This window comes from Cupressus sempervirens, unplaced genomic scaffold (genome assembly GCF_028749045.1).
Source record: "Cupressus sempervirens isolate cs-2001-9-10 unplaced genomic scaffold, ASM2874904v1 CseChr00s100002_01, whole genome shotgun sequence".
NCBI lineage: Eukaryota > Viridiplantae > Streptophyta > Pinopsida > Cupressales > Cupressaceae > Cupressus > Cupressus sempervirens.
In genome coordinates, this window is record NW_028322206.1 from 173,393 (window position 1) to 188,007 (window position 14,615).

Below are 14,615 nucleotides of genomic sequence, written 5' to 3' on the forward strand. Positions count from 1 at the left end.
GTTTATTTTTGACAATTGTAAAATGTTATTTTTAAAAATTTACGCTATGTTTTACTAGCTACTATTTTACAATTTTGCTTAATTGTAACATCTACACGCCTTTCTTTTTCTCTATTAACCAAAAAATATTCTTTCATCACTTCCTAAATCAAGTCTTTCTTCATCTCTTCTAATATTAGATTTCCTTCCAAAGATTCTAAAAGACTCAGTTGTTGTAGGTCTTCCATGCCACATATCATAGGGGGTCTTGACCTTACTTGCACCTAGTTAAGAATATTAAAAAAATTATGTATTGAAACTTTCCAATGCATATTAGATGGGTTAGCATCTTTTAAAATTCTTTTATTCATGTCTCAAACTGACCTATTTTTCCTTTCAACTACCCCATTTTGTCAAGAGGTCGTAGGGACAAATAAATGTCTCTCAATGGTAGGATCTTGACAAAAAATCAAAAACAAATTAAAGTAAATCCTTCTCCTCTTCTAGACCTAAGATATTTGATTTTTGCATCCATCTTATTTTAAACCATACATTCAAAGGTTTTAAATTTATTTAGTGGTTTTGATATTTCTTTCAAAAACGTCACCGATGTCATTCTAGAATAATGATCGTGCATTTCACTATTTAGTCCTTTTGTCCTTGTAAGTATAAATAGATTGACATATATGCTAGCTCTAAAGGTTTTACTATAGAATACTCTTTGTTCTTGAACTTTCTCTTTATATGTTTTCTCATTTAACATTCGTTACATAATATTTTTGTAGGTTTAATAATTTTTAACATATCTCTCACTACATGTATGAAACTAATCTTCATCGTCTTATCAAAATTGACATGTTACAAAGGTGGCGGCATTCCCATGTTTGACTACCAATGAGATTACTACTAAGTTTTATATTTCTAATATGGTTGAAGCTGTAAAGAAGAAACAAGCTCAGTTTCATGGTAGATGGTGTGAAGGGTACTAGAGGGAGGTGTTCATGAGTGAGCAAGCAAGTTGCCAGTGTTAACATCCAGGTGTTATTAAGGCAAAGTTGGCGATGTGGTAACAAGCCCATAAAGAAGAAGAAGTTAAGCTCGGTTTCTTAGGAAGAAACCCACATTAGAATATATAGCGACCATGGTGATTATAATGAAGGATGAATTCTTAGTGGAAGTTAGTGAGAGTTTGAGAAATCTCCAAGTATTGTTCACTCAAGAAGATCAAATAGATAAGCCGATGTAATGTTAGGCTAGGGGGCATTTGTAGATTTAAGAATGATTATGACAAGTTTTGCAGAGTTGAGAATTTATAATGAAATGATTTACATCAACTAGTTCACCGTATTCTTTGTCAATATGGGCATCACCTTGGTTATATACTTCACCACTAACATAGATGTATGCATAACATAAGAAATAGAACTACTTCCTCACATTAAAATTTCAAACAAGAATCTATTATCATAACAAGAATTTGTTATCATTCTTTTGCAGGCCACTATCAAAACTTGATAGTTATGGAGGAATACAAAGAAATAACATTAATTCCATGACAATGAACACTCATATTAAATAGAAGAATAATTGTGAAACCAAACTGAAACACTATCTGACATAAACCAAAAACTTTAAACTTGAATGATTACATTCATGCATGGCTCTCTGGCTAAAGGCTAGAGAGCCAACCCTTTCTACTTACTTGCACACCAAGAATTAGTTATTCCACAATTTTCCTCTATCCCCCCTCTCTCTCCCTTTGATTACATTCTTATCTCTTTTTAAAGAGATTCTAGGGTAGTTGCTATAACTATCCCTCTACCCGACTTTTCTCATAACCCATTTAAAATACATTATAATGCAATCTTTAAAATATTACAATTTTAAACCATTAAACCATTTTTAGTTCCTGCCTTTGGCAGAAAACTAATGGAATCATGTGATTCCATATTAGTTACATAAATCTAAAAATTTAAAGTTATACTAATGTTTGCAAAAGCTATATTAATTTGCATGTTTTTTTGAAATTGATAAATACAAGTTTTGAAAACTTTATTGGCCCATGATAAAAAAGGTAATGAAAAAATTCAATTTTCTTCATCAAAAATACAAATATTTTCTAACAATTCTATTAATGAATGCATTAATAATAACTTAATCTTTTCCACATTTGTGACGAGTGGATTAACTTTTTAAAAAACAATCATTTTTATCTTCCACCTCACAAATGAATGTCTAATCAATATTGATTATCCCTATCTATTTTCCTTACCAAGTTCAAATATAGAGTTAAATGTTTTATATTTCTTATTTTAAATATGTTTATTATTAGTTTTACATTGATGTTTAGTGTTTGTAATTTGTAAAATGTTATTCAAATATAGATATTTTAATCAAATATAGAGTTAAATGTTTTATATTTCTTATTTTAAATACATTTATTATTTAAGATAGTTTACGAAGAAGAAGTCATATGAATTTATAGAATTAAATGTTTTTTAAGTTGTATAATTTAGATATTTTAATCAATGAATGTCTAATCAATATTAATAATCATAATTTCAAATATAAAGTTAAATATTTTATATTTCTTATTTTAAATATATTTATTAGTTTTACATTGATGTTTATTTTTGCCATTTGTAAAATGTTATTTCTTTAAGTTTACACCATGTTTTACTAGCTACTATTTTACAGTCTTGCTCTAATACTACCTCTCAAACTTATTATAGATTTTGGTAGGTTGAATAAATTAATCAACAATTTATTTTTTTAAATTAAATATTGCAACTTATAATTGAATTGGTAGAAATTGGTAGTTCATTCATATAATATAATTTCTATTGTTATTTATATATTTCTTAAAATAATATAATTATTAATATTTTTAAAATTCCCTTCGACTCCCTCTATCATTCTACCTTTACTCGTCCTTTACTAGCTATCTTACCAAGTTCAAATATAGAGTTAAATATTTTTTATTTCTTATTACATATATATTTCTTATTAGTTTTACATTGATGTTTATTTTTGACAATTGTAAAATGTTATTTTAAAAAAATTTACGCTATGTTTTACTAGCTACTATTTTACAATTTTACTCAATTTTTTTTTATACCATTAATACTACCCCTCAAACTAACTTCTCCTTCATGCAATACTACTTCAGTCAACCATAACTAGTATAGACATCTTAAATAAATCTTGTTAAAGAAATTTCGATAGATATCCACTACAAAATAGTTATAATTTAATTTGCTACATCTAAAATTATTTATATTTCCTTTATTTCCATTTATTTAGTTTTTTACTAACTTAAAATTTTTATTTTTATTTTTTAAAAAATGGATGATTTATATTTCCAAATATTATAATTTAAACAAATATTTTATGTGGTATTTATTAAATTATTTTTAAAAGTATATTCTATTTATAATAAGATTTAAACTTTTGACATGTAGATGGTTGTCAAATTTAATACTCACACCATCTCACTCTCCCATTTTGCCATCGTAGAATGCCTACCAGCATTAAAAACATGAAGACATAAACTTTGGTGCATGCGCCCCTTGTCTAACATGATTTCACGACACTCTAATGGTGTAAATATTACAACGTAATGACGCCTGTCATAATGGTCCACGCCTGTCATAATGGTCCATTTGCGGAGTGCCTCCGCACTACTAACCTAGCCAGTTTGATGACAAACCTTTGGTTTTCTTCATAACAGCGTCCATTCAGGCTTCCGTTCTCAACGTCCACGTGTGCGGAAACGAAAGCTCCCACCGCGGGTTTTAGGCGGGTTTAGAATACTGCGATCTTTGCTCCATTTCCCTCCGATAACTTTTTTCCACTAGCGTTCAGAATCTTAAAATGACAGAGAAAAGAGTCTCGGCACTGGACATGCCAGATGTGCCAAAAGGGCAGCTACCAGCTCATCTCGAACTGCAAAGAACCAGAGTGGTTTGCGCTGCAGATGCTCCATCCTATGTACGTGCTTTGTATAAGTCTCTCACTCCTTACAACCTGTAATTTTATTTTATGGGGTTCTTAGATGTCACAACAGAGCTTTATCTTCTTCATCTAGTTCTCGAGTCTGGTCCTACAGTTAGGGTAGGCCATATCCAGAATTGAATGTTGTATTTTTCTAATTGATATTCAATTTTCGAATTATAGACAGAGGGCATCCAGTACTCTGGAGCATATGCATCTTCAGGGGTTGATAACAGTTTACGCCTTAGCGATTTTTGCAAGAACTTAAAAATTGAAGTAAAGACTTTAAATGAGGAGGAGATTGAGTTTGACATTGTTGGCATTGACGCTTCCTTGGCAAATGCCTTTCGGCGTATTCTTATTGCAGAGGTTCGTATTTACCAAGAATAAACATTATTTAGATTCGAATTTTATCTAAAACTCGACTTATAATATTTAATTTTATTTTGCTTGTGTTCTATTTTGGTATGTGAACTGGGTTCTTTACCTCGAACTGTTCCGTGGTTTTGATAATATCGCGTATAGCTGGTTCTATGGTGATGCACCTTGTTAGCTAGGTTATGGATTGTTGTCGTGGCAGTCCTTTTTGAGTTTTGTTACAGCTATTGCTAAATCTTTGTAATCAGCTGCTTGAATGAGCAATGTCTGTAAACTATATCCAGCATATTAAAAAAGAAGTGGATTGGTATTGCTAAAATAGAGGTCCAAGTTGCCCCCTTTATGAGTCCAATCAGTCAATAGTCTTAAAAGAGTTAGATTTATTCCTCCTGTCACGAATGAATGTGACAAAAAGTGAGTCCTACCTCTATTTTTACTTAGCTGTATTGTTTTACAGGTGCCAACCATGGCCTTAGAAACGATTCTTATAGCAAATAATACATCTGTTATTCAAGATGAAGTCTTGGCTCACAGGCTAGGCCTCATACCTATTAAAGCAGATCCAAGGCTATTTGAATACAGAGGAGGTAAGTTGGTCTAAAGATTACTTGCAAAACATTAAACGTGATTTTATCTCATGGGTTAGAAGCAACAGTTTGGTTACTTATTGGTATTATATTATGGATAGAAGTTTCTTAGTTAAAGGCTTTTTGTTCATATTATTGTCTCTACAGAAGGCGATCCTGCCAATGAGAAGAATACAATTGTTTTCAAGCTAGATGTTACCTGTAAGAAGCAAGCTGGTAATGTTGTCAATGCAACAGGTAAAGGTCTTGGTTTGGTCTGATAACGGTGTTATATATATTTTTCAAGTGATTTCATAAGGAATTAAAGGGCTGCTTTGATTAAAGTGGTTAGTAAAACGAGTTCGTGAAAATTCATGTTACTTTGTTATTGTGTGCTTTCCGTCTCAATACAGTAAAGTCAGAACAGCTGAAGTGGCTACCCAAAGGCAGTGAGTTTGAAAAACCTTCTACAGACTCATCTTTGAAGGCAACAACTTATACATCCTTCAACTGTAGTCAAGATTCTCTTCTAGAATTCTCCAACTCAATTGGTTCAAAATACCCAGATATAATTATTTCAAAGCTGCGGCCAGGTCAGGTAAAGGTTTTCTGCCCTTTTTTCCTGTATTTCAAGTCTCAAAAAAATTGATATCTGAATCAAGAAATATGTTACAATAAGGTGAAATGACCCTTGCTATAAAGGTCACTAAAGAACCAATGCTAAACTACAATAATTTGTAAAAACACCTGTCTCGTACTACGAAGATATAATGTACTATGAAATTTACCATGCAAAGGGAAGTATCTCATTTATTCACCAAAACAATAGGTAATAATGCCAATAATGTTTATGAAAGAATCTATGTTTCTTAACCCAATAATCACACAATGACCCAGATTATATAGGAATATAAACCTGAGATTGCCGGCTCCATCAATGATTATGAAGGGCTATTAATATCGAATCTGCCTGATCCCAAACTGATGCCTCTAACGAACTGCCAAGCCACTGTCCCGTCTGAGCTGGTGATTGCTATTCCTGTTGCATGAAATGATCATTGATATGATTTCAGTTCAGCCCTGTATTGTAATCTTGTGTCGGTTCGGCATTGTCCCGGATTTGGCCACCTGCTCATTATTGCTTGATTAATATATGATCGTCATCACTTATAAATCTGCTCCCAATGTATTTGGATCAGTTGAATGTGTACACGTCCAAGATCTCATCTATATTGAGTTTGTAGCAGCCGACAGTTGGATCGACCAATTTAAATCATGGGAGGTCATGTGAAGTTTCTTCCTTTGGCCTGATTGATATGGACTGGTTCAATTGGCGCGAGCTGGAATGAGAGCTTGACCTCTACATACACATCTTCCTTATCTTGGCATATATGTTCATTGCTAAGATCTGCTACAATACCAAGTCGGCTCGATTATATATTCTGATATCAACAACAATGTTAAAATTGTCTTTAGAAGGGACCCCGTACTCTGTGCAAAATAGGCCACCGACAAAGTGTGAGATTTGGGTGTGACCCGTAGTCGATAAACTTGGCTGTTCAGAGAAATCGCACTTTCCCGCATGTTAATCGTTGTCCATCGCTGCCGTCTATACCTTGGACTTCTGTTGCGGGTGGATCCTCAATTGGATCATGAAGGGCCCTGTTAGCTCGACCCGGCAAATTTGAACCCGACTCCTGATGAAGTTGCGTATCAATCCGTTCTAACCCTGGCCAAAATTCACTTGCTAAATCACTGAACCCGAGGAGCACGAATCTACTTTCGTTGCTTGTCAGGAGGACTGGAGACGCCGGGGTGAATGGAAGTCGTTATGCGATCTCTGAGATATCTCCGTTCTCTGCAGTGTTGTTAACGGAAAAACGGAAGTCACTAATGCACTTGTAAATAATCTGATTCCCGTCTTTCATGAATCGAAAATCTTATGTATATGCTTCAACTGCTCCTTCGGTTTTCAAGTCTGATTGCCGTCCTTCGATTCCAAGTCTCTGCTGCTATCAATTGGCTCAAAGATTGTTGCCTTGGCTCTGATATGAAGGATATTCTTACAGGCCTGGTTCTCTTCCTTCATGCAAATTTTTTATTGCTATCGGTCTCTATTAGACTGAATCCTTGAATCTGATGTCAACCAATATCCTGCAATAATTTGCGAAGATGATGATTAATTCTACTTCCACTGATCCAATCAATGAACAGTGATGCGAGAGCCGCAAAATTGGCCTTAGCCACAGATAATCGCCCTGATGAAATGACTGAATGTCACCTCCAATCTGCAATAATTCGGATGATATTTCACACCCTCAAAATTGCGTACCAATTGAGAGTTATTGTTCTCAATGGCCAACTGTGACAATTGCAGAAACCCTAGGTTCTACAATGCACCTGTGATTGAACCACAATCTGAAAATCAAAGAGAGATAATCAACTGCCTGCTTCGAATGGAGCCCCGGGGTGCCTATTTATTCTTTTCCCTCCATCCTCTCCAGAGACTTCTAGAACCTTTTTGATCTTATCCCTCAAGTGACTTTATTAAATATTTTCCAAGTCACTTTATTAAATACAAGGTTATCTTTTAATATTTATTTATTTAATTAAAATAATTAATTAGTCTTCCTTGGACAACCAAATTAATTAAATTAATTAAATCGAACTGTCACCAAAAATTGGGGACATGACATAAGGTTTGGAAATTGTTCTCTTGGGATTGTTGAGGAAAACATTAAAATTTGCATTTGCTTGTTGATTTCATCTAACTGATTAGTTAGACATGCAAATGATTCAATCTTTCTTTCCTATTCCAATTTTAGCAGCTAGAGGACTTCCTTTGGCCTGGAAACCATTACCATGGGGAATCTATTTTTTTTCAGACCTACCTAGGGCTTGCAACTGATTTTGTCTTCTTGAGAAATGTTACAACTGTGAGCATTCAAGGTGAATGGGACTTGCACCTTGCCTTGGTTATAAACTCAATTACATACCTTAGACTTAAGAGTAAGTAAAGCTATGGATGTTTTTGATGCAGCACTGCAAGATATGTCAAGATCACACAATGATTAGCAGTATGAGAAGGCATTAGTGTATTCTGTTTTGTCATAATTAGAAAGAAACATAAGGCAATTTTGGGCAATGTGCAAGAACTCGAACATTAGTGGCATTTTGTTCCATTTGAGGTATTCAAAGCTAGTGAATATGTGTACAAGTTCAGAAATTAAGATCATATCCAAATTGGCAGCAGTAAATAGTTCTAAACATTTTTGTAGTGCTTGTTTTGGCAAGATGTTTTTGCATCACTAGGATAGTACTTTCAATCTGATGGGAACGACAGGCTAACATAAAGGTTGCGATCTTCAACATTTAAAGAAATGTTATGTGTTGTTTCTGGTTCTCCAAGGAAGGAAAGTACACAGAAATGATAAGAGCATATACTGAATTATCTTAAAATGCATCTTGAGGCAGCTGGAAAACAGTACTGCAACACAACAGATCTTACAACTCCACTAAATCAGACAATAAGCTGTAAAAATGTTAGAGAACTCTACGAACAATCATCAACTATGGATTCTTCTTGTCAATTCTTTTCTAAAACTTCTAACAATTGAGCTCTTGCTTTTGAATGCTTATAATTACAAGTTCAGTTGTGAATGCTCAACAATATAATAGAACATGGATAAATGGTGCAGGAGCACCTAGGGTAGGCAAATTGAAACCCTAGTTCTCTTAGGTCAATTTTGGCTTGTAGTGACTCTAGCCAAGTCACTAGTGAATAATAGGACATTTGGGTCCTAGGGGTGTGTTGGTGTGGTAGAGTGATCAATTAGGTGGTTAGGAGGCAAATTGTCAACTTGTGATTGAAAGTTGCTCAAAGTGGACAAAAATTGCTCAATTGCTTCTTAATGTGCAAAATTGGTCTTGGAGCCCAAATGGTTGGAGAAACCTTGGAAAGGGTTAAAATGTGGTAAAAGGTCTAATGTGACCAAAAGGCATCAATTTGGAAGGTCCAAGACAAGTTTGGAAGGAGATGCAAAAAGTTGCAAAAGTTGTCATTGACAACATTTCTTGAAAAGTTGCTTTAAGACCCTTGGTAGTTATGGAACTGTTCCAACTAATGGAACTAATGGAGTTAGTGTATATAAGGTCGTCCATGATCTGTTTGAGGGGTTGGACGCTTACTTGCATGAGTTTGAATAGCAAAGCCACTCTTTTTGTGTGCAACTTTGTCACAGTCATCTTGCAATATGAGCATTTTCATTTGTGTGGATTGAATAGCACTATTGTACAGAATGGATAGATTAGTGTATTTCCTTGCTCTGTGTGCTAGATTAGGAGTTCTTGAATTCATTTATTTAAGGTTTGTAAAATCTTTCCTTCCTGGATAGTTCATTGGTCTGAACAGGATTGGGAAGAGTAAAATGCATCTCCCATAAAATCCAATTGTGGAATCATCACGGCCTGTTAGGACATGGGAGTGCACTCAATGTACTATGTACATATCCATTTTGGGGGTTGGGAAAGAAGGTTTTCTATTTTTAAACTCTTGCCCTAGGCGAGATAGCAGGGTCCCGGCAAGGAGCAAGAGCTATCATAGTTGCTCTTAAGAGCTTGGATGGTTTGGTGGGCATGAAAGTTGAAGCTGGATGTGCTCATGGGTGGTGTTAGACACTAGTGGAAGTGTGAGTAAGGAGATTGGAATTCCAATAAACAAGATTCAGATCCATTCCTAAAAGTGGTTGATTTCCTTTGTTATTTTGTGATAATTTGGGCTAGGGTTGTACAGACAGGTTGGAAACCTAGACCTAGAAAATCTTAAGGTTTGTCCAAAAGGGTATCTGAGACGGTGATCAGTTTTGGGGGTCATTAAGAAAGTTTTGAAGAAATTACCAAAACCATAGTTTTGGAGGCCTAATTGCAACTAGGTCTTGTAGCCCTATTTTCTAGGGATTTGCTAAGATTAGTTAGAAGTCCAATGACTGAGGAAGTAAAACCTATGAAAGATTGTTGAATTGAAATTGACTAACACCTAACCATCCATAGGGAGTCCAAGCTTGAGGTTTGGGAGTCTTGGTATGTGTTTGAACTTGGAAAACCAAGAGAGAGGATTAAGGAGTTGAACTTGGTGGGGAGTTTCTTGTGTTTAGGAGATAGAATTGAGTCTCCTGCGTGGTAGAAGTTTCTAAAGTGACCCCTAGGGACTAAAGAGGTAGTCCTAGTAGTAAAAGCCTGAAGAATAAGGTCTAGAATTGGCAAACCCTATCTAATAGGTTTAGTTTGGAAACTCCCTATCAATAAACAAGATAACACATTTAGAAAACTGCAAGCAAACCTAGAAAAGGAACTGAACATGTAGAGATCCTCAAAAGGGAAGAGACTTCCAAGATGGCAAACGTAATCCACGTGGACTCGTGAGAATCCAACACGAATTCGTCACAAATCCATGCGGACCTAGGAGAATTTGGCACAAATCTCTGTGAATCCCTAGGGACCCGCAAGCCAAATTTAAGTACACACAAATCCATATATAATGCATACACCCACACACGAACCCATACGAATCATAATGGGAAACAAATCACGAATCTAGAAATCAGATTCTCGTACCCGAATTGTAACATACCATTTTTACTAAACTGATAATAGAGAACATATTCTAAGATTATAACTGTTGGGTGGATATTTTGCAACCGACAGTTTTGGGTAAAAATTCAGTCGCAAAATAGGATGACCAACCACAACGTGTGAGACAGAGTCTTTCCTACCTTAAAGGGAAGGCTCCCCCTTCTCACCGTTCCTTGGATCAACTCAAGGTAAGCAAGAAATTGAAAGATTTATGACAGGGTGTTACTATTATCCTTTCTTCTTAACTTTCAAGAAAGGATCCACTTATTCGTGAGGCGAATAATGGGCAAGGTGAATCTCTAATTACACTTCTATCACGAGTTGGAAATAGTGATACTGATGAGTTTTAACTAACTCAAAGGCTAGCCAAAATGTACCAGTTTGGCTCGAAGTCCTGTTGTACTTCTATATGATAAAATCTCTACAATTAAGGCACAAAGACTCCTAAAAGTAAGAACAATCTAACTATTTTGCGAATCAAGATGAAAATACAAGCTATAGGCAAAGCTTCTTCCTATGGATTTTCACAATTGCTCCTGGTCAAAGCTCGGGCTTCAATTGTTTCTTAACTCTTTTCTATCAATCACAAGATACAATATCGATAACAAAATATAGTACGAATCAAAAATAACTTGAATGAATTATAGACAAAGCTTACAATCCATACAAGCAACAATTTCACTTAATCAAAGTTAAGTGTCAAATGCTCCTTTGTATTCACTTTCTTTCAAAATAGTGCTACACAAACAAAGTTCTGCTAGCACAATTTCTCCAGAGCTCTCTTGCATAAAGATAATGATGTTTTACAATAAGGGGGGCACTCCTTTATATAGGCAAAGAAGTTGAGAAAAAAGGGGAGGAAAAAATGAGAGCAATTCAACCAACTTTGACCAAGTCTAACTACAGAAACTAAAGGGTTACATGCAACTACACATGCAACTGGCATTACATCTTTTGCATACATGCAATTTGCATTACATGCAATTACACTTTTTCATGTAATGCATTCTGAACAACTATGAAATAGAAATTACACAACAATCTTAAAGATTGCTTCTTAATGCCTTGAATTTCACAATGACGTCATGTACTGTAGGAAGATCAACAATCTCCATAGTCTTTGATATGGCTTCGATTCTCACTACATTTTCATATGCTGATTGCACAACTTTGGAATTTGTTGTTGTATTATCTAACAAGTGTTTTGTCAAGGATTTGTACAAAATGAACTTGTTCATTGTGTGCGAACCAAAATCTTCGGAATCTACATCAGCATTGATCTTGATTGTATATTTTGAATTCACTCTTTCTGTTGCCAAAAGATTACCAAGATTATTAGTAATACGGCATCCCAATTGCTCCAAATCACAAGTAAGGCTTGTTTCAACTACTCGACAATCTTCAAGAGCCACTTGCAATTTTGTGATCAACTTTCTTAAGGTCTCTTCCTTGTAACCAATGAGTCCTTGAAATTTGAAAAACATTTCACATGATGGAAGAACATCACATTAGACCATAGCATTCAGATCAAACTTAATCATTTCATCCAAATCCTTGAGGATTTCCTTTAGGTTATTTGCCTCTTGAGTCAGAGAAGAAATTAAGCTTAGTTCCATTCTGTTCATCTTTTTAACATGCCTTAGAACTGCAAGTGTTTATGTCATAGCTTGATCTCATTCAACAATGATTTCCTGTATCCAGGACTTAGCAGCTTCAATCAACCTTCTCTCTTTAGATGTTTGTGATGCAACAACAACATTTTGAGAAGATTGCTTTTGGATGATCTCATTCAAACGAGCTATTTCCTGTTTCAACTGATTCTTCTTTTCCCAAAGCTCATGACTGTTTTTTGATACATTTGCCAATGCATCATGAGCATCTTGTGAAGAACTCAAACGAGATTGCTTTCCAACTTCAATCTTAGTAAATTTATAATCAGAGCTAGTGAGTTCTTCAACAAGTTTATCTACTAAGGGCTCAACAACTTCAACATACTTGGTTTTGTCAGAATCAACCAAAATTCTAGAAACAATCTTGTCCTTCAGAGATTTGGATTTAGTCTTCTTCACAGGAAGATTGTCAGGAGGAACAACCACCTTCCTTCTCTTCGTTGTTATTCTACTCAACCATGCAGGTAGGCTGAAACTTTCATCTGTAGAAGCAGGCATAGTGGAGACCATTGACATTGATCCAAATTGTATATCTGTAGTGACTGAACAGGATTCAGTTTGCACTGCTGTAGGCATAGGAACATGTTGTGAAGATTCTGTCATGAAAAGTTCAAATCCTGTCAAAGATGTATCAAGTTGGGAAACTTGACCACTGGTAAGAGTTGGAAAATCTTTAAACATATTTGCTAAGTGTTCAAACTGATAATGTGCAGGAACACGAGGGGCAGTAGATGAAATTGGAAGAGCCATGGTGTTAACCTCCAAGACTGGAATGGAGTGAGTGAAAACAGTAGAAAATGAATCTACATCATCATCAACCTCATGCAAAAAGGGCTCTTCATGTGGAGAAGATGTGCAAGCTCGTGCAGGCTTGGGAGGAGATGTGATTCTAATTTCTCCTTCTTCATCTGAATCTTCTTTCTCGGATTCTGTTTCCAATTCTTCTTTTGATTCTGTCATTGATTCTTGAATTGGTTCAGGAACTTGAGATGATTTAGTTCCTTTTCCGCTCTTTAATTTGAATTTGAGAGTTTTCTTGACATTTGAAGATGAAGCCCCATCTTTCCCTGTAATTTCCAATTGTGACTTCCTGCTAGGAGGACCAAAGCTTCAACAATCCAGACCCATTTTAGGGTTTACTCTTTTTAGGCCTTTACTTTTCAACGACTTGTTAGTGTTTGCTAAGATGAATTGAAACCTATCCATAATAGATGTACCTTCTTTTTGTTGCCATTGAATAGGAAAAGGGCACATTTTATCAAAACCGGCTTGATGGAATTCTGGATCAAGAATGTTGCCATCATCTTCAACTTGGAAATCTGGAGGAATTTCCAACATTGTAAGATCGATTATTTGTTGCAAGGTTAACCTGTAATAATCCATCTTCATAATTTCAAGCTCTGTTCTCATGTCAATCCAAATATCTTCAATGCGATGAACATGTGTATAGGGCCTCTTTATTTGAGAGTTCATCTCTCGATAATCAAAATGAAATCTAGCTTTGAACCTCTTCAATGTAATCAATTGCAACTCTACTTCCATATTCTTCGCTTTAGGCACAAAAACAATTGAATAATTGCCAATAGTTAAAGGTCTAGCTGAGGTGATGCCAAATCCGGGCCTATGTGACACATGCTGATCATTCTGCACATCCATGAGTTGTTTGGCTAACTCCATTAGAATGATTCGGTCTGTAGCATACCTAGGTAAGGTATACGGCTCTCCTTTGAAATATCCAACTCTCAAATATGTGAAAGTAGAAAATTGAAGAAAAATGCAGCCGTACTGGTTTACCTTTTCCCATGTTGCATCAGATACTCTTTTGATACATAATTGTTTGTCGAACAAACACCTGTAATGTCCAAAGAAGGCATCTTGGACTCTTCTCTAATGGTATTTACTATTAGCCAAAGTGATTTGGTCATAGTATTCCCAAATAGGTACTTGAAGACGATCACCTTTGGTAGGAAGACCTGAAAAAGACCCCATGGCAGCAGCAATGTAAACTAGATATGAATTCATGTAAAAAGGTACTGATGTTCCTACATTGCATATTTGCTGACAGGTCGCAGTACTGATAAGCTCTCCCCAAAAGATGTGTTCTTCGTTTTCTGTGATTTGAAACATAAATTTGTACATCCATGACTCAAAATCGGAAGAATCCTTAAGACCACAGATTCTACTGAGAAGGATGATGAGATCCTTGTATTCCTGTTTAAAATTAGACCGATGAAGAGTCTTTGGCTATTTGGAAAAATTGTTTCTCTTCTTGTCTAACTAGTAAAGTTTCACATATTTTTGATAACTGTCCTTTTGCTCATTCTAACAGGCCAATGATGATCCTTTGGTCAAATCAACACATTCTGATTTTCGAGGAACTTTGACGACTTGTTCAATC

The 14,615-nt window shown here is 35.3% G+C and overlaps 1 protein-coding gene across 1 annotated transcript in view; it reads left to right on the top strand.

Annotated features, from left to right (window-relative positions):
* Positions 1–3,539: 3,539 nt before the first annotated feature.
* LOC149527850 (uncharacterized) overlaps positions 3,540–14,615 on the top strand; it is a 37,675-nt gene continuing 26,599 nt past the window's right edge. Inside the window, exons 1-5 of the mRNA XM_089812066.1 lie at positions 3,540–3,969; positions 4,156–4,341; positions 4,808–4,937; positions 5,085–5,174; positions 5,330–5,514. Of these exons, the coding sequence (XP_089668192.1) occupies positions 3,853–3,969; positions 4,156–4,341; positions 4,808–4,937; positions 5,085–5,174; positions 5,330–5,514 (708 nt within the window). The 5' untranslated portion in view covers positions 3,540–3,852. The remainder of the gene's footprint in view (positions 3,970–4,155; positions 4,342–4,807; positions 4,938–5,084; positions 5,175–5,329; positions 5,515–14,615) is intronic.